Source organism: Cygnus atratus, chromosome 4 (genome assembly GCF_013377495.2).
Source record: "Cygnus atratus isolate AKBS03 ecotype Queensland, Australia chromosome 4, CAtr_DNAZoo_HiC_assembly, whole genome shotgun sequence".
Lineage (NCBI taxonomy): Eukaryota > Metazoa > Chordata > Aves > Anseriformes > Anatidae > Cygnus > Cygnus atratus.
In genome coordinates this window covers 58161247-58181921 of record NC_066365.1, presented here as the reverse complement: position 1 = coordinate 58181921, position 20675 = coordinate 58161247, and the positions used below count along the sequence as shown (strand labels likewise).

General features: G+C 41.9%; 1 protein-coding gene across 7 annotated transcripts in view; it reads left to right on the top strand.

Moving 5' to 3' along the window:
* The first annotated feature begins 242 nt into the window (after positions 1 to 242).
* The window catches only part of STIM2 (stromal interaction molecule 2), a 63328-nt gene continuing 42895 nt past the window's right edge, over positions 243 to 20675 (top strand). The window contains exon 1 of one of the 7 annotated variants that reach the window (XM_035553540.2): positions 243 to 261. Coding sequence is in view for 6 of the 7 variants with exons in the window: in XM_035553525.2 (XP_035409418.1) it covers positions 1083 to 1293 (211 nt within the window). In the remaining variant the exon portion in view is untranslated. Of the gene's footprint in view, positions 262 to 948; positions 1294 to 2041; positions 2151 to 20675 lie in introns of those variants that run through there. The other 6 variants (XM_035553525.2, XM_035553550.2, XM_035553515.2 and 3 more) reach the window with 6 other exon arrangements.

Genomic DNA, 20675 nt, shown 5'->3' with positions numbered 1-20675 from the left:
TTTTGTTGTTATTGAACCGTTTTGGCTGAAATGGGTGTGCAAGCTGACTGTGTCACTGAGAAGTTATTTCCTGCTGTATGTGACTGCTCTATAAGGCAGCACAGTGAGCTTTTGGGATTGTGCTTTTGGGATTGTGAGGCATGCGATGCCTCCATCTCCTGCGGGGCTTGTGTGGCAGGTCAAGGCTTTTCTGAAGAACCTTTAAAAAATACTTCTGCTGTTACTTCTTAGTTGGTTGCACTAGTTAATTTTATAGTGAGGGTAAGGTTTATATAGCTTTTGCCATCCATGCTGCATTGTTTTATGTTGCGTATCTGCGGTATTACATGGGATGCAGGCTTTAAAGGCCTTGTTATTCGTTGTTGAACGGATCAAGACAGAGGGGTTGATAATCCCATGGATTTGGACAGCACAAGGCACAACACAGATTTTATTCCTGTGCAGCGGCTTGATGGAAATGACTTGAGTAAAAGTGTTTTTGTTTTTGATTTTTTTGCCAAGGCCCTAAGCACAGTTAAATCAGGGTTTAGCCTGCACGAGGGCTTGGCGTTCCTGATTTAAGTTGCTCGGGACCAGACTCCAAACCCCTTTCTGTGGCTGCCCTGAGGAGGCTGTGAGTGCCATACTAGGTGTTCTCTCACACCTTCGTGTCTTTTGGAGAACCCTCCTCAGGCGACCGCTCTTCGGGCAGCGCCGGTGTGGTTAGGGCAAGTTTACGGGACTCAATTTTTTATTTTTTCATGCGGTTAACCGAACTGTTTCAAAACACCGCGCCCCGCCTCGCTTCACCTCAGCAGCCGGCCCCGACGCGAGGCACTCGGGGCAGCAACCCCGGGACTCCCCTCAGCTTCCCGCCCCCTCCCCCGCCATGTCGCCCCCGCTCGGCGCCAGCCCGCCCTGGCGCCGCCCCCCCCGGGTGACGTCACGGCGCGGTGACGTGTCGCCCGGGCGGCTCGACGGCGGTGGCCGCCGGAAGCGGCGCGGGGCCGGCGGCTGCAGCGCGGTGCGGCGGAGCGGCTCCGGAGCCACTCCGGCTCGACTCCGGCTCCTTCCCTCTTCCCTCGCCGCGGCCGGCCGTCCCGATGAGCGGGCTCCGAGCGCTGCGCGGCGCGGCGGGGACGCCGCCGCCGACCTGCCTGCTCTTGCTGGGGCTGCTCCTGCCGGGGCTGCTCCTGGCCGCTGCGGGCGGCGAGCAGGAGGCGGCGGCGGGCGGGCGGCGGGGGTCGCGGGCGGGCGGCCCCCCTGCCTCCTCCTCCTCCTCCTCCGCGGCGGACACCGCGGCCGTTGTGGCAGGTAACGGGGGCAGCGCGTCCCGGGGCCGGGGGGGCACAGCCGCCTGTCTGCGCTCCGTTACCGGGCGTCCCTTCCCTTTTCCCTTCCCCTGCCCTCGGGTTGCGGCAGCCTCCGGTGGCCCCGAGCCGCCCGCCCGCCCGCCCGCCGTCCGGACCCGCCCCGTAACGGACCTCGCGGTCCGCAGGCTCGGGGAGAGGGGGCTGGGGAGCCGCCGGAGGGGGCTGCAAGTTGGTCGGGTCGCTTAGCGCGTTTTGTAGGGAGCCCTGCAGCTGGAGGCGGGAGGGAGAGCGGCAAACCCCACAGCCCCTGTGAAGCAAAGCGGGCTGCGTTTCCTGCCGGGGCAAAATCCGGTGCTGTCTGAGCTAGCGCCCTGAGCCGAAATTGCTGCTTTTCACTAGGTATTCCGTTAGCCTCGTGTGAGGCCAGGGCGCTTCTGAGATCCCCGTTGCCTGATTTTTGTTTGGCTCGCCACAGAAACTAAGGAAGTTGGAACATCCGCAGTCTGAAGCAGGAGTCGCACCTCCCAAGGGTGTCGGGGAAATGCCGTGTTAGATCAGCTTTTTTTTTTTTTTTTCAGAGCATAGTCTGGTTGCAGGTGGTATTAAGTGGTTCTTGCTATGCGTAGTGCTGATGCTGTCTGCGTTTCACGCTCAGTCAATCTTGAAATGTCAATTTGTAGGGAGAAGCATTTAAAAAATATTTTTGGACTGTAAAACCACTGCGATGCTTGTCAGCTGCTGTGGTGCCTCCCTCCCCCACCCCCATGCACTGGATCTGGCGAGAAAATCCATTTGAGAAATGTAACACATCACAAGTGGATTTACTATGTTACAAATGTGAGCGTGGTCTGGAGAAAGGTATGTTTAAGAGCCATCGCAGAATCAGTTTTAATCTTTCAGAGGTTTTTAACATGGTTCTGCGTTCATCCACTTGCTGGATTTGGTGTTGATAGTGTGAATTGGCTGCCTGTCTGGTAGCTAACCCAAACAGTTTTATGTTACTCTTTGCAAAGTCGGAAGGAAGAAGCCTTGAAAGCTGGGGGTGAACCAGATGACTGTGCAGGGAGTGATTGTAGTTATATTATCTCTCGTTCTTTCCTCTGAAGATTAAAATTTGCAGATGTGACATCAAGTTAGGAGGGACTGCAAGCGCTCTGCTGGGTAAGAATAGAACGAAAATCAAATTCCATAGGCTTGAGAAGTAAAATCCAGAAGATGAGTCTGTTAAGTATAAAATGCTGTGTCCAGAAGACTCTCAGATGCTCAAATACAGCGTAGGTGTGTAGTCAGCACAGCTGTAGGAAATAATCCAGGAGTGATGGTTGCAAATTGATCTGAACAAGCAACATAATGCAGCTGGCAAAAGCGGATGCTATCCTGGGATGTGTTGATCTGGCTTAAATTATAGAAAGCTCTTAATTTATTGTTCTTCATTGCTCTTTTGTGCCTAGTCTTGAGTATTAAACAAGCCGAAAAAGTCAGAAAAGTAGCAATGTGGATGGAGAGGCTTAACATCTGACTAATGTATTACTTTATTTGGGGGGATGGAAAAGACTGTGGGAGGGGTGTGTCACTATCTAAGAAATTAGTTCACGAGAGGTTATTGATTTAAAATTTTTTTTTCCATCTGCTGTGGTTAAGAGGTGGGTTAAGAGGAAGTGAATTGTACGGGGGAAGATTGAGGTTAAATATCAACTGGAAAATTTTTACCAATAACATCCAAATTACAGAAATGGTTCAACAAATCCCATCATTAAAGGGTTTTTAATGGGTTAGAGAAGCAGCTGGCAAAGGTAATCTAGAGAGATACTGACATGACAGAAAAGTGATGTGCAACTAATTTTATGACTTTATGATTTTTTAAACAGCCATGTTTTATCAGATATTCAGGGACTTAATTGTTACTGTTGTCTACTTGCGTGCGTGCGCCTTTTTAATCGTAACTTGTAAATGATAACTCTACATACGTTACATCTGAAGATGTTTAGTCACCGTTATAAAAATCAGAGCAATGAAACTATTTCCACTGATTGGAATAGGAATACTGTGAGATTATCTTCTCTTCATTCTGACCCTGCTTGTTTAGTCTTAATTTGGTGGAAAGTTTTAAGGAATCATCTATCCGGACCTTGAAGATAAGTCTGGGTTATCATATTCTGTTTATTCTGTTATTATCTGCTTTGCAATTCTGGAGGATCGTGGTTTTTTATGTCCAAATTTAATCAATGATCAGAAAATCTGGCCGTCTTTCAGGCGAGACCGAGAACCTGGAACTGTATCTGGCTAATAAAATTCTCTCAAATAGTAGCTTACAATATTTAGCTAGGCCATTCTTAACTGTAGCTCTACATTGTATTTACCGCAGAAACAGTGGATGCCACAATGTAACCGTTTTCTCAAAGTAAAAATCTGTCTTGTTCACTGAGCTTCCATTTTGGAACTGCCCCATCATGTCGTGTCAGTGCTCTGTGATCCTCAAATTTCTGTCGTTGGCGCTAGAGAAGTGAAGGTTTGTGTAAAACACTCTGTTTTTTTCTGGAACTTCATAGTTAATTGAAGCCATTCTAATGCGGGTGGCTGTCGAAGGGTGGCTTTTCTCTTTGGAAGCTGACCCCAGCTGGCCGTGCTAGCAGGATCAGTGTGAGAGCAAGCAGGAGGACATCCTGGTACTGGGAGGGAGGGAGTTTCCTGCTCTTTCTGCTTTGTCCTTTTTTTGTCCCCAGTGCTGTGATGAGCACTGCTGCGTTAGCTTGCAGGAATGTGAGAGGGGCAACAAAAAGCGATGGTTTTCTTATCAGACTCTTTCCTGGCATGCTCAGAGTGCCAGCAGCAGTGCAAGGAAGAGGGAGGATGGGGCTGTGTGGGTGGGGTCAGCGGTTGGTGATGGCAGTGAGTGAATAAATGAGCCTCCCTGCCCATGTAATTGCATCTGAAGGTGACTGAAACTGCTCTGGTGACCTTTTTTAGCGAGAATAATCTGTTTGGAAGTTGGCGTGGTCACGTGTGAGACTTTACGCTTTCTATCACTCCACCGTGTGTGTAGTGATTTTGATCGTGCAGCAAAACAGTCTTTGATTACGTGTGCATGCACTGGTCTTGTATGACTGAGCTCCAAGACTGGTCACTTCCCTAGCAGACTGCTTTTTAAGGCCAGTAGATTTTTCTAGTGACAAAAATCGAGTACCTCAAGCTTGTTTTGTTCTGTTACTTCTATTTGTATGCCTGTAGCTAAGCTCTTTGTGATCTGCTCCTATCATTTAGGATGAGAGGACGGAAATTTGGGTCCTTTCCCCACTAAATGATGCTGACCTGAAGCTGTTGGTCGCTTCCCGACTGCGTTTCAGTGTAGTTACTTGAAGTTCTTTGACTCAGTATCATCCCTCCATCAGCAGGTTTTCGCATTGCTCTTTCAGCTGTAAGCATTCTGAAGCAATCTCTGCTTTTTGTGGGGACCTCCTACTAGGCTCTGGCTAGCTACTCCTACGCAACTTGGGCATGACTCATTTTCTTCTAACTAACAATCTATCCTAAGTAGGTTGAGCTGCCATGCATCTGTCAAAAGAGAACTGGACCCAATGGCAGAGGCAGTGGATCACGTTAAGATTTCTCATGATGATACTAGCGCTACGGAAAACACCTAAAAATGCAGTTTCCTTATTAAAAAAGTTTGTATGAAGTAAACAATTTGATATCCTTTTAATTGTTTTTTTTTAGCATGTGTGCTGCACTTTTTACGTGCTTTTGTATTTAATATGTTCTCAATCTGTACCAGGGGAGAACATATTGTCAAGAGCTGTGATGCTGTGGGAAAGTCGGAAGATTACAGGTTTAATCTTTTTGTAGCTTTTAATGCACTGTCTAAAACTTCTCAGAAGTCAAGTGTGGTATTTTACATAAGAGTTGAGTCTGAAACTTGCTGCAGAAACCCTGATGCACAAGACTTCAGTGGGATTAGTCTGCATCATATCTGTGAAAAGCTTTTTAAAATACAGGAACTTGAGATGTTTATCTTGACCACACATGGTATGTGTTAGGAGTAAATAATCATTACGAGTGTTGTCCTAAAATAAGCACCTGTGCGTTTTCCAAACAAAGGTGAGTTTCGAGCTGTTACATAAGTTGGTGTTATTCTGCCTTGGTGGATGCTCCCAAGTCTCCCGTGTTGCTATGGAAACTATCTTTGCATCTCTGCAAGGGGGAGGGTGCATAAAACAAAATGCATATTTATAATTGAGAACCAGCATAAATGGAATGGGATGATTGCCTGGGTACTCTACAACTTGCGTTTGTTTACTTGATTTCTGCCAGCACTTCAGACTTAACTGAAGGATGTTTGTTCCTGTTTCTTTAATGCTTTTTTCCTCCCGTTGGACCTTGCTCCTTTGCCTTCCAATCACAAAAGCAGGCACCTGTCAGAGGCCTGTTAGAGGGATCCTTAATTCTGTATACTGAGAAGTAGTCCAGAGTTTTAACTAAAATTCATCATGGAAATTGCATATAAGGTGCTTGCCAGAACAGTTACAAACTTGGGTTAACGCTAACATTAACAGAAGTGTTGACGCAGCAGAATCTGAATTAGCAGGTAGGAACCACCGCCTTTTTTTAAAAAAAAAAAAACAAACAAAAAAACTCATCCTTGCTGTCTCTAGCAACGATTTTTAGGTACCTCATGAGGAAACATCCTCTGTATGCAGATGGTGTTACACTCCTGCAGGTGAATCGTGCTTCTCCAGGGATCCCTGGGTGCAGGGGTGGAAGGCAGTGTCACTGACTGTTGCGGCCTGTACTGCAAACCACAGGCAGCACCACAGAAACTTGGGTAAATTGGAAGAGTTGTCGAGGCTACTGGCACTGTGTGAAGCTTTAACTTCTGCTGTAGCTTAGAGTTTATAGGAATGCAAAGATAGCTTTGACCCTTTTCCTCTAGGCCATGCTTTCTGTTCCCTACTTCTGCATCGTGAAGCCACTCACAACCGATGGTGGCCCAGCCCTATGGTACTGTGTCCAGTTACAATTTTAATACATGATTTTTTTGTGTACTTTTTCTGTGGTTAAGTCTTCAGTTGTAAGAAGCTGACGTGTGTGCTCAGCTTCCAAAACTGAGATCAGCAAAAACCATCAGTTTATCTGAAACGATTTAAAGCTGTGTTTAAAAGCAAACAGCCTTTGGTAGAGTATAAATTCAAGCAAGTTTTTTGTTGAATAAAAATTTGGTGAAGACATTTTGGGTTTCTAAACTCTGGGTACTTTCTCCTTAAAATTGGGAACTTTGCATACAAGGTGTGGTATGAATGTTCTTTCTTGCTTTGTGGCTTAGAATAAAGGAAGGGGTTAGTCTTATGTAAATTATTCAGCACATGTAGTAACGCTACACAGAAAAAGGAATAGGTTTTCCTCAGTTCCATCAGGTCGCTGTGAGAACTGAATTACTTAAAATTTGGAATTTTTTGTAAGTTCGGGGAATTTTCACAATAACATTATTTTGTTCTTGATATCAAATAACTCTACTAGATGACCATTGAGGTTTGTCATCAGTAACTCCTGACCACTTCGTCTTTTTTCCAGCATGTGTTGGTACTTCATGAATGAGGGAATGGCTCAGCAAGCGTGTTTTATATTTACGGTACCATCTCTGTTTACGTGTAGAAGTGTTTGGTGAGTTTTGCTGGGAAGTTATCAATGTAACTTGTCAGTGTGCTGACACTTTGTTCCAACCATAGGATTTTATTTGGAACTCATTCTTGCCACGTGTACCCTCACTAACTTCAGTAAGCAGGTGAATTTTCAGGTTGTATGCCCAACCTAAAGCAGATTAAGATAATTTTATGTTGCTTCTCTATAGTTATAGCCTGAAATGACCAACTTGGTTAGCTTTTGCCTGAATTTGGAATGCCGCCTAGTATTTGAAGAACAGCAAGCAAGAAATATACTGTTAACAAACAAAACCACCCAAACTTTGTGGTCTTTGAGATGATTTTGAAACAAATACTGAAGTTAATCATTCTTAGTAGGAGACTTCCTTCTAGTGTGGTTTTAATTCTAGATTGCTATATATAGAAGGCTGCGAGATAACTTCTTACTGTAGCGTTGTGTGCCTGTATGAAAAATACTGTTGGCTTAAGTTAGTTTTTTGTTGCCTGGACTCAAATGATTTTGAAGTGAAAATGAAGCAGTTTGCTTTTTCAGTGCGAAGTATGGTGTACTGTTTTGTTAAGTATGAAAATTAGACTATAATATCATGTAGCTCTGATACTTACATAAAGATGTGACGTGAAGGAAAAAATATCTTTATATCCTTGTCTACTTGTATTTTTTTAGGTGCAATCGAAACGCATCAAGGCAGCTATGTCTTCCCCCATGTATATACGTTTGACTTATGAGGGGGGAGACTTAACTGTTGTCAGTGCTTTTTGGGACCATCTGTCTCACTTTCCTTTCTCCTGTCTGGTTTGTGTTCCCTGAAGACATCTCCTGAAACACTGCTGGCATAGCCACAAAGGGTATTGTGGTTAAACTTCTAACAACTGAATAATATGTCAGTTCGTAGATGAGAGACAAAGGCATTATTTTGATGTAGGAACCTGTGTCCTGTATTCTCTGGGACTACGTTCTAACACTGCATTTTAAATGAATGTTTTCATTTTGGTCTTATGAAACTGCAGTGCCTGTAATTGGCTGTCCTTTGGTTGCATTGCAGGCAAATGACAGTCACTCTGCAGTCTTTGAAGGATGTGGCTTTGTTATCAATTTAAACTGACCTCAGTGCAGGCTCTTGCTGCAGAAGAGGATATTCCCTTGTGCCTGTTGCGTTCTCTTCCTCCCTGCCTGTTCTGTCTGTCCGAACTTCTTCCTTAATATTGTTGTGGCTGAGGTAGTCTGGGGGAATGCACTGAGCTGGAAGTTGTCACTCGTGTTTTAGCAGGGTCAGGTCCTTGCTTCATTTCACTGCACTGCTGCACAAGAGCATCTGTGAGAAGACAACAGTGTTGGAGGAAGGTAGTGTTGGCCGTTTCAGTAGAAGCCCATGCATGCCAAGTAGAAATTTTTGTCTTCAAATGAAACCTTCCAGGAGCCAACTCAGTTTTTACCAGTTGATTGTAAGAGTGCTTATCTCAAAAGCCAAATCGCTTGCTTGGCATAACTATTTAATCACATAAAGCAAACTAACGAAATATGATTTTTATTAATACGGGATAAGGAAGGCATCTTCCGTTCTGATTTAGCTGTAAATGTTTATCAGCTTGAAAGAGGAAAAAAAAAAAGCCGATCTGAACTCTAAATTCATCTGACTACTGCTTTTAATCTTTGTCATAAAGGAATCTGAGTATAACTGGTTTGTTTCCTTTATTAAGTAAACATCTTTCCTAAGAAATTACATCTGTGGTGTTTCCTTTTTTGTCACAAAAGCACTCAGATACTTGTTTTATGCTGCCTCATGTCTGCGTGTTTATAGTATCCTGAGATCAAGGCTCTAATTTCTCTCCGTGTTGAAGAGTGGTAAGATTTCCTTACTTCAACAAAATGGAGGCTCTATACACAACCTGGCCTGTTACGAGATCCACAGAAACTGCTATTTCCTTACAGATGAGTGATATGCAATCACAGCTAATGTGTGACCTTAATGGGAAGAAAAGTTATGCATCTTCAAAGTACTGGATGATGACAAATGGAGCGTTATCCTAATTAGCTTAAGGGTGAGTGGAAGTTTGACGCATGGCGGGATGATGAAGGGGGCCCTGACATAAACTGCTGTTGACTGCACAGGTGTCTGAAGGTATTGCGTGATACTGTGTGATAGGGTAATGAAATGGTAGCTGAGATTGTCTCAGTGCAGAAAACAAAATAACAAAAGCGAACAAAACACTTGGGGAGGAAGGAATTGGATATTTTCATACTGTAAAGTAAAAGCTTGTATTGAATTTAACTGTATAACTGGGGCTCGGTTGACTGTTACAGTTTTGATTTTGGAAGTAATTGTGGATTGTCCTTTGGAAAAAGCCTGGTATTTCTTCAGGAAGAAATATGACAAATTATGAAGAAAGGAGGATAGCATACGTACAGTTATCATTTGAAAAGGATATGAAAAACTAGAAAAGGTCTGGATAAAGCTGGCTGAACTTCTTGTATATATGCTTTTGTGTATGAAGAGGCATTAGGACTCCTTGCTTTTAAAAGACCTGCCCTGTGGCCATGGTTATTTGAAAGCTGAAGCCAATACATGGTAACAGCTGGGGTTTAGGCCTTCAGCCTGCGCTCTTCCTCATGCCGAGCGATTTCAGTTAAGTAAACTGACATTTTCTACTAGAATAATTCACTGAAACTGGTTAAGTGAAGGTCATATGAGCCCCAGGCTGGGTCAGGGAAGGAAGGAGGGATGTGTGGCGCTGTGGCAGCCAGGTGGGTTTTGAGTGGTAGGGATTGGTGGTGAGGATGTAGTAGACCTGTTTGAAAACATGAATGTTTTAAAGGAGGCAACTATAGGAAGACTGGTAGTTTTTTTTTCATGTGGGACCCAGGGGCATTGATTGAAAATCAGAAGGTTTAAAATAGACATCCCACCTGCCCCGCACTTCCTTGGAGGGAGCGGACCTCTGTGAACAGCTGGAATTAAACTGGGAAACTCATTGCAGTTGTGTTTGAAACAAGACAGTTTGGCAGATGCTGTTTTCCATTAGCTCTTCACTTTTGGTTTTGTGCAAATGTTTAAAGTGATTGCTAATGCAGAAAGAATAAGGTTAAAATGCTCAAAGGAGAATGTCATAATGTTGTAGTAAGCTGCATCGTAATTTATACAGTAAGTTTTTTGGGAGATGTTGCTAAATGAAGGTTTTCAACTTGAGGGCTTGCAGAATACTTGCTGGCACTGACTTTGTAAATTGATTTTATTGAACTGTTTTCCTTCCATTGATTTGCATTGGTTCGCAGGCTCCTAAATGGAATCTTAAAGCTGAAATTTCTTTCCTGACAGAAGTTAATAAAATTACAATGACTTTTTGTTTTTGATTTTTTTCTACCGTTCTTAGTTTTCTACGCCCAAAATGCTGTCAGCAGCAGATTAACATTCTTGCAGAAGCCAAGAACAAGACAACCATTGTCTTGTAACCCAAATTATTGCTTTAAATATTCTTTAAATATGACCCTGCCACTCTTACTTGCAGGGTGATGAGGGAAATTAACTTTTCAGAGCTTGTGGTTTCTTCTTTTTTTCCTCTCCAAAAAAAGGTTTCAAAGGCTTATCAGAATAAAAATGACCATTTCACTGCTTCTTGTGCAGTTGAGAACATTTTAAGTGAAACTCTCTGGTCTTGGCATGGGTTTTGGTCTGAAAACTGACTCTACAGAAACATTTCATGAGTATGTCTAGTTCAGTTTGCCTCTTTCAGAATTGTTTACTGTGCACACTAAAAATGAAAATGGAAGTGAAACTGTCCTCTAGTAACTGGGACACTTTGCAGATGGAAACTAACAAAAATCTGGTGTTTAAAGCAATGAAAGTTCAGCTTACTTTTCCACATCTGTACTGTGCTCTCAGTATTCATAAGGAGAAGCTTAATTCTGGCCTGTTTATTAGGAGTGTGGTAAGAGACTTGCTAGAAGCAGGAAGGAGCATGTATTGCACCATCAGGACGGAGCTCTAATTGTTTTCCTTGGCAAGTGTTGTAGTCAGAATTTTGGAGAAGACAGTCTTCAATACGAAGTTCTTTGGCACTTTTTGCATACAGATGAGTTAGAAACATCAGCTCTGAACTGCTGTAGAAATCGGTGGCATACGTATGTCCTGAGATCACCGTGGAGGCTGCCGTTTGCACAAGTGTTGGGAAATCTCAAAGAGCTCCTTATGTGAGGCCCGATAGTGAGCTGAAGATCAGAAGTTGAATATATAGGGCATTCTGTATCCTGTGGAACTAGAACAGAGCATTTCTCTAAAGTACTTATTGGATATGTAATGGAGAGGAATATTTCCTGGATATTTTCTTAATGTCAGTATGTGAAGTAAGTGTAAGTTAGAAATATGGTATAAGGTGAATTGCAACATTCATACAGGTGCCAAGTACCAACACTAATAATGAAGTGTTCGAAGTATTGCAGCTTTAAGTGTTGGGCTGAAGTGAATACTGTACTTTCGTAATGCACCTTGTCCAAGAGTTGTAAGTAGCCTGTTATATTTGCATGAATAACAAACCTTTGGCTCTGACATATTTGCTTGTTTTATGAAATAGCCTCACCTGATGATCTCAAGTTTCTCATTTACTTAGAAATATTTTGAAACTTGCTTCCTCTTTGTTTAAGAGAAGTTTGAGATAGGCCACCTTACTTCAAAGGGCAAGTTCTCATTAGCAGGTTTGTTAAACAGGCAAAAACCCTTGATTTTACTGATTGTGCATTAGTCATTTTCTATTTACTAATTCAAATGGATATGAAGTGTAGTTGTAATGATGATGTCAACCTCAATTATTTTTTTTACTGACCTGAAAGATTTTAGATATCTGAGTTATCTAGGTATAACCAATTTTTCTATGATCAGATCTTGTATGTAAGATGTCATCCAAAGGATGACGTTCGGGAATCCTCCAGCTTTTATCCGGTTGTCATTTCCGTCAGAGGATGTAGGCAAATAAGGATTTGCATTTGTCGGAGCGGGCAGAAAGCTTTGCTGTCAGCCCCTGTGCTGTTCCCAGACGGGGCTGGAAGCGTGTGGGATGGTTCCTGGTGGGGTACAGGCCCCAGCAGCAGTGCTTCCTGCCTGGCTGTTCCAGCAGGAGGCCTGCCTCCATCCTCCTGGCTTCTCTGCCTGGCCGCCGGTCGTGCCAAGGTGGTCGGTGTCATACCAGACCTGGAGAATGCCCTCATGTTGAGAATGAGCTGCTGTTTCAGACCATGCAGATTTTAACATATGGGGGAAGAAACATACTCGGGTGCCAATTACTCTGCACTGTTTCCTGCTTAATTATTTTCATTTGTTTTTTTTAAATGTGGTTAAATTAGTAGGGCTCAGACATCTTTAAGTGCTTACCTGTGATGTTACTTGATCAGAGACTTTAAGGATCGGATTCCTTTTGCAGTTCTTGAGGTGTTGGTATCTGAGCTAAGAATCCAGGCTCCTTCTCTAACACAGTACAGAGAGCAAATGTGCTACCCTGAGGTAGCAAACCCTGCTCGGACATGTGGATCACACCATTAGCTCTATATACTGTCAGTTATATTCATGTTGAATGTAAAGAGGACACTTCAGATGCAGGCAAAAAATGTGTGCTCCCAGCCTTATGTGAAAACTCTTCCAGGAACAGTGCCTCAGCCTGTTTAAGGAGCCTCCAACCTGTTGAAGGTGATATCTGACCTTAAACCATAATCTTATATCTAACATTAGACACCTTTTGAGTCATGCAAAAAAAATTACCTGTCTTTAAGTTTTTGAATACTGCAGACTGAATAATTACTGCTTGGGTTAGATATTAATTTGATATTTACATTCGTAGTGCTTCTTAAGTGTGCTAAAGTCTTGTTTCCTGTCATTTAACTTCAAAATGCTGCAGGATTAGGTTTCAGCCAATCAGTAATACTAGCTAGGAAGCTATAATTAATGTCTTAGGGAAGGGGGGGGAGGTGTTAACTCCTTCTCATCTTTGATATCCTTGTTAGCCATAATTTATTACTTTGAGAAGGTTTGGGAGTTCTTGGTAGATGACTTGGTAGAGAAGATGATCTGTCTATGCTTGAAGTCACTTCAGCTTTTGCACTGTTTTACAAATGTGATTTGAATGGTTGGATTGCACTGCAAGGCCTATTTGCGTGTGCTCAGCTGGTTTTGGACCTACATGCCCGTGTTCATAAGGAATACCAGAAGACTACGCTGCCATCAGCTCATGTGGTTCTCAAAGCCTTTAACAGAAATGTTTCAGATCTGCAGATAAGAGAGAAGCACAGCTATGAAAAAAGGGAAAGAACAATTCCACCTCTGCATTAATTGCATCTGGGAACTTGAAGTAACACTTTGTACTTCAGAGCAGAATGTTGTGCTAAATTGGAAATGGTGATATTCTCGCCCACAATTGTTCGGTCTCATGCAACTGTGATTGGTTTAGTCACAAGCAGAATATTGGTCTGCCTACTCTGTCTTTGCAAGCTACCACGGCACTGGAGTTGCTGTTCGTGGTTCATTAGTATTCATAGGAGCTGTGCCGTAGGAAGGATGAGAGTTGTGGGCAGTGTCTTTTAATGGCATAGATTAGTCTCTGAGAGATAGCAGAGAGCTGGAGAAAAACTGGAATCTTCAAGCATGGCTGGGAACGATTATAGCTCATTTGGAGGCTACGGTTGTCTTGTATTTGAGGACCGTTTAGTAGTCCTTCAGAATATCTGTTTCTGTGCTTTTCTTGGGCTAATGTTGGAACCTGCAGAGAACTTATAGCTGTTTTATTTGACTAGTGAAAATTGTAATAAATCAGCATTTATGCTGAAATTTTGTAAAGTACTTTGAGCACAGTTGGATGTGCTTCACATGTAATCAAGACATCCAGAAAACTGCAGGCTAACTCCTCGTACGCAATCTTCCAGATATATACTTACTAACAGCAGCAATTTGTCTAGTATATGGTGACTTCTGTCATGTAATTTTCAAATTATTTTTTTTTTCCTTGGACAAACTCTGGCTTTGGGTGCCTGTCCACAATTACCCTCACTTCTGCTCACGCTCGTTACTTGCCTCAGTTGAGCGTCCAGTGGAATTTTTGAAGTATTGTGTTTAAAAGAAAAGCAAAAGCTGCACAGAAATCTACTTCTGTATTTTTTGGTGTTTGTAAGCTGGTTCAGTTCAGATAAGGAAGGGGTGAATGAAATGAGAGTGACTATTTGAGGAATCTGGAGTTTGTATTCTAAATAAACATGATGCCAATCCATTTAGATTAGTTGAGGCCTTGTAACTGTCTGAATTTACTTAGACTTCTTGCAATTTCTGCCCAATTTATGACCACATGTAAAATTTGTGCTTTTATTCTGCTCTGTTATTGCATTTAGGGTTGATGGTTGACTCATCACCTAATGTGAGGAATAGCTTTTATGTTTAACGTGAGGAATAGTTTTGCATTCAGTCTAACTCAATATATGTGGAAGGATTTAGCATGTGATATAGCGATAACATCCCCTCTGAACTAGGACTCTACTTGTGTATAGTGATTCTAGTAAATAGCAAGTGAACTGTTCCATATGAAGTAACGAAGTCAGCTTTCAGCAGAAGGTGACTCAAAATGAATTCCTCCATTCTGTCCACGCACCTGCTTGGCTTTAATGTTTAATGTGCCAACCAGATTGTAGAAAGAGGGGATGAAATAAGAAAATTGGAGGAAAATAAGAATAATAAGAGGTTCCCAGCATGGCCTTCTGAATGTTCATCAGAAGATCGGTGATGGCAGAACATGGTTAGAGAGACTAAATAGAAGTTGCTAGTGAAATGTGGGCTGGGTGAGGGTAAAGCTACATCAGGGGAGGGTGGTGAGGATTGTGGATGCTGGAAAGGTGAAAATTCTGAATCTTTCTGAAGAAATACTGTGGCGTTAGTGGTGTCGGAACATACAAGTCATTAGGATAGCCGTGGTGACAGACTGCTTTTGTATAACTTTTAAAGGGTTGCGTGCACAGCTCCCAGGAGCGAATGAGTTGGCGAGGCTGGGAAATGCTGCTTCAGTTTATTCCTTGCATCTCATTTTCTTTGTGCCTTCATGCAAGTATGTAGCATTTTGTCTTCAGTGTTTAAGAAGCAAGCATAAAGCAAAGCAGAAATACTAAGCTAATAGTTTTATGACTGTGTGGTTCATATTTGTATAAGAAATGTGGTGATTATGAAATTTTCTACTTTGGTGCTTGGCATGGCATAGTGTTTATTCTTCACTCGTGGCAGAATATTTTGCATGTCTTGTGACTGAAGGTTGTTAGCTAATTCACTGATTAGGGTCGGGTTTAGTAGTCAGTTTACTAAAAACCACCACCCCTGGCTTAGTGGAATTTGAGTCTGTGTACTCACCACTGATTGTTTGAAAATTAGTACTGCTGAAATTATCCTGCAAGAAACCCCAAGGTTGTCTTTTCACTTTTCCTGTGAATAATCTAGTCTTACTGATGAGTACTTTTACACTGCTAAAGACTTGGATAACGAACAAGAAGGACTGTATGCATGGGTCACGTTCTTGTTACTAACTTTTTAAAAGAATTAATGGAATTGAATTTCAAATGTGACTGTAGATTCTTACAGATCACTGAAGTGTTTTTTGAATTAAGTGATCTCAGGTGATATTTTTCTCTCTTATATAAAAGAGTAAAGTTACTTGCATTTCTGCAGACCATCTATCACTCTCACCTGTTACGCAGAATCATTTTGCTAAAAATTTCACTCACTGATATAGGAGAAGATTCAATTCCTGTGGCATCAGCTTTTATTAAAACATTGGTGTCTGCTTCTTTAAGAGGAAAAAAACATGTATATTCCTTATGGTTTGATATGGAAATATATGGGGTGGTTTAAAATACTGGAATTGTAGTGGTTTTTTTTTTTCACAGACAGCTCTTACAGGGAACAACTGACACTTATTCTTCCATAAATGCTATCTTTAGGTATATCATCGTGGGCTTTTTTCTCTCCCTTGTTGATCCAGAAGTGGATTAAAAGGTTAAAACCTTGTTTAAGAACATAGTCATCTTACAAAATCAGGGAAGTAGCTTATCTAAAGTCTTGAATTAACTGTCTACCTGCGGCTTGAGAAGAGGGTATCGAGAGAAGTCTTAGCACATGGTTGCAGCACGTGGTCTTCAGGAAGACTCTTCCTAACGAAAAACATTCATGGGTTGCCTTATGTCCTAGTGAAGACTTGTTCCAGACTGCTTGTTTTTAATTACCTTAAAGGAAAATAAAAATGGTTCCATCACATAGACCTTGCTTTGGAAGGAGTTCTTGGTGTCTTGGAGATGATGTTTATCAGTAAACTCAGTGTAATAATTGAGCATCACATCATGTAAAGGCAGTTTTTTTTAAACTAGTAACTTTTCAAAATACCATCAATTGGTTAAAACATAAATAAATTCAATGTCTGGCTTATTTTCTCTGCTTTTTCTATCACATTGCTTGTAAGCCCTTTGCATGTGAAAATCTCCCCCTGTATTTTCCTTTGGAATTAGGTTCAGTCTATTTTGAGATGAGCAGAACCAAGCAGCGTACCTGGGTAAGGGAGGTATAATTACCTCTGCATTGCTCTGTTTAGTAACTCCTAACAGCTGCTTATTAAGCAAATGACTTAATTGACTTAATACCTATTAGCAATCTTTCTGGTAAGAAATTTTCTGCTAAAACAAATTCCAGTGTGTATAATTACCTTGGGTGACTTACTGTGCAGATCACCGATGGTCTGTTTTAAACTCCTGTGCCTTCCCCTCCACTTCTCCCTCTCTGCAGCTCTGGCTTGGATTTCTCCTGAAAGCATCGTAGGTGGGATTTGCTGTTGACGTACCTGGTCAACAGCAATATTCAGTAGGAAGAAAGAAGATTGTTATGCTTGGTATCGGTTCTGCAATTGAACTTGTAGCTACTCAGCATTGATGGGGGGAAAAGGGAAGTCCTTAGTTTTGTTTTGGGTATAAACTGAGAAACCCTTCAAGTAGAAAAGATTGGTTCTATACCTGCTGTTCAGTATTTCTCTGCTGTGTTTATAACCTGTCTCTGAACAGTTGTCATTTGTCTGGTTTTACAAGTCACACCATCTCTTCTGCTGAGTGCAACAACTTACAAAAAGGATTTGGTACCAGTTTATAGGCTGTTGAACTAAACTTCAGGTAAATTGCTAGATTTCCCCTAAGGAGCAAAGGCAGCATTTCCCAGACAGATCTGAATGTAGCTGTTTTCTCCTAGAATGTATTTATGCAGTGTTTATTGTATCGATAACGGAAGACAAAAATAGAGGCACTCTGGTAGGCTGATTACAAGGAAGATATTAAGGGGAAGCGTAGCTTTTCCTTCTTTGGTAAATGTTTTATGTTAAAAAAGCAAACAATTGGAGAACATGCTATCAGGAACCAATCGGCTCTGTGCAGCCAAGCACAACTGTGGATCCAAATTGAAACAAAGGAGAAAAAAATCTTAATTTCTACTAATAAATCGTTTTACCTACCAAATGATGAACACTAACATCTGTTTTTGGAATAACTCTTGCTAAGAAATGGCCTTTTTATTTACGTGCTGCATAACTTTATATCTTGTGTATATTTTTGCACAAGTCTTTGATAAAGTTGATTACATTCTAGTTAGTTTCTCCTATTCTGTATATGGTTAGGGCAACGTTGTTTCTTCTAGCTTCATAATTGTTCTCTTGATTCTGTTTCCTAGTAGAAGGGAAAATCTCCTTTTTGAAAAAAAAAAGGCATGTAAACTTTCATCGTGCAAAAAGTGGAATTCTGTTGCTTTTTCGGGAAAACGAGCAAAGGGAAGCTGGGACACTTGCAGACTTTTTTCCCACACTGTGGTCTAGCTCAGTGGAGGAAAACTCTAGGTGTGCTAAATGTAAGCGTTGAGATTTTCTGGTATCTGTCTTCTAACAAAAGTCCTTCTAGCATCGTTATGCAGAAATACTAATATGGAATGGAAGAACACAACCACTGTTCCTGGGTGAAAAAGACGTGCACAATGGCCCAAGTTTTATTATTGAGGGAGTTCTTTGCTGAGACCTCTGAGTCTGAACCTTACCTGGGAATCAGCACAGCACCGGGCAGTCCTAACAGCCGACGCTCTGATGAGTTTGAAAGGCAGGGCTTTTTGGTTCACGCATGGAATTTCTTAAACAGATGAACTACTTTAGTACCACAGCAAGACATCTGAAGGTGTTTCTGCCCTGATGTTCTCTGCATATGGAATAAGGACGCTCCTGTATGAGCAGTGTTGGCATGCGTACGCTGACTTACGGTGATCTTCCCTTACAGTGGCTGGCAGTCATCTTTGTACATCCAGAAGGCTCGTCTTTTTTAGTTAATCCAGCCTGTCTGTAAATCATAGTTTCTTAAAGCTTAAGCCCTGAAGTGGTAGGGGAGAAGCGAATAGTTATGGATTTATGACCGTAAGATTTTTGACTGAAGCTTAGAGAAGACACGATTAAATTTAGCAGGTCACATTAAAATAAAAAGGCATGCAAGTAAATTTTATGAAGGGTTCTCACAATTGCTCTGTGGCCATCTTTGTTCTCCTTTACCTTAAATAAGCTAAACTCTTGAGATGAAAAGACACTGAAGAGGCTACAAATGAAGGAAGATGTTTAAAATTTAGCACTGTTGTAGTGTTAACAAAGACGTATAATATAGAAGTTTGTACCTTAAAGTCTGTATTTGCTTTTGGTGGCATTTGAGAAGATTCTTTTTCCCTTGCATGTAAATAACATTGCTATTCAAGTGCATCTTTAAGATAAGTGTATGCTTTGTGCAAGTTTAGGGAAGGATGACATTCTGGATAGGGGTCTCATCTTTGCTATTTCCAGGCAGTGCTGTTACTCTGGAGTTGCTCCCTTGCTGGGTTGGAGTAGCTTGTTATTACTGGGATTAAATTGTCCTCGTCCCTGTAATGATACTGCCTTTGTTCTCTTCTGCAATGTCCGATTTGAACAGTTAGATTTCAGAACTTTTCCAATTAAAAATTAGTTCTTAACCCTGTTTGGAGAAGTGTATGTATGCACATGTGCAAAAATTACTTTGTCTAGGTCAGTGAAAAAGAACACCTGATCAATAGTGTTTAGTTATACATTTCTCATTCTGTTGTTAAAATGAGAAACTAACCAGAATGAGTTGCTCTACCATTGCCAGCCAGTGGGAAGGATACAGCGGAAAGATGTTTTATAATGTGAGGAACTGAATTTTTAGAAGGAGGGGCAGAAGTAGAAGGTCTTTATAATCAACTAAGAGCTGATAGGTCACCGTATGAGACATACGTGATTTTTTTTTTTTTAAATACAGTACGATGATGACTTTGGTACCAGCATATCAAAACTAGCTGGCAGGGAATCTTAATACTTCTTACACAGAGGAGACTGAGAAACTGGAATGAAAACCCTGTGACACTTGAAATGAACTGGGAGAGGTGGCATTGAGAAGACCTGGAAAAGAAAGAGGAAAATATGAGCAAAGCAGGGAGGAGGGAATATCTGTGTGTGTGAAGGTTGAGGGAGAAGGGGCACAATCTAATTTGTTACAGGAACTGATGGCATTGAAAGTAGGAGGTAACAAGTTACAGTTGGCTTTCTATTCATTTTTAAATATTAAGCCTGTTTATAGTAGGAATAAGCACGATGTGTTTCTCCTGTCGCCTTGTTACACACTACAGTATGTGTTGGTAGCCCTAGCGATCTGGCAGTGTGCGTAGCATCTTGTAAACTTGTTTTTGTGCTAGATAACAAGTTGAGTGTTTGGAGCACTAGATATTTTTGTAGCTTGTTCCAATAATGCTGCTTCCTGGCTGTGAACTGAGCACGCAAAACCACAGGCTGGTGGTTCTAGCCATAGACTGCTCAGTGATGTGCTAAAAGCGACTGTTTGCTTTGCAAGTCCTGCCTGAGGCATATGCAAGCAGACTTAAATGTTTGCATCCATGCAGAAAATCTTGATACTGATTTCCTACATCAGTTTTCTATTGTCCTGGCCGGTTAATGGCATGGCGGAGGCTGAGGTTTGTTCTTCCGCCTCGTGCTCATGCGACGTGCTTGGGCAATGGAGCTTTGACTGGGGAAGAAAAGGAGCTGATGAGAAGCTTTTTTTTTTTTTTTTTTAGCCAGTTCATAGCTGCTCTACAGAAACTGCTGGCAGAGCCAAGTGCACCTGTGATGTGCCAGCAGAGCTGTGATGGTACCGTGAGGTTTGGGTCAAGATGCTAGGGCTGACTGAACAAATTCTGGACCCGGGCAGTATTTCTAAGGAAAACACAACACGAAAGTCTTGCCCTGGCCTGCTGTCTCTATATTGTCATTGGGCTTAATTTGGACGAGGTTGAAAACTCTTCTTGAATTCTTCACCTGTCTCTGTTTTGACTGTGCTGCAGCAGGTGGTTTCTTAAGTAGGTCAATGGGCATGTGCTTGGCTACTGGTACGCGAAGCTGGCATGGGTTCACGTGGTGTGTAGCAATACCTGTGGGATTTGAAAAAACCACACGTATTCATGTGGCATGTAGCAATACCTGTGGGATTAAAGAAAAGTATTAGAGAAAAGGTAAGCCTTCAAGAGACGTTTGTATCAAGATGTCCCTGTGGAAAAACTAGCTAAGATCCTGCTTGTCTTTGTTTTAATTTTATCTAGTTGCTGGCTTTTTGTTGCCTAGCATATCTTTTATTTAGCAGTTATGTACATGGTTATTTTCCCTTGTGAGTGTA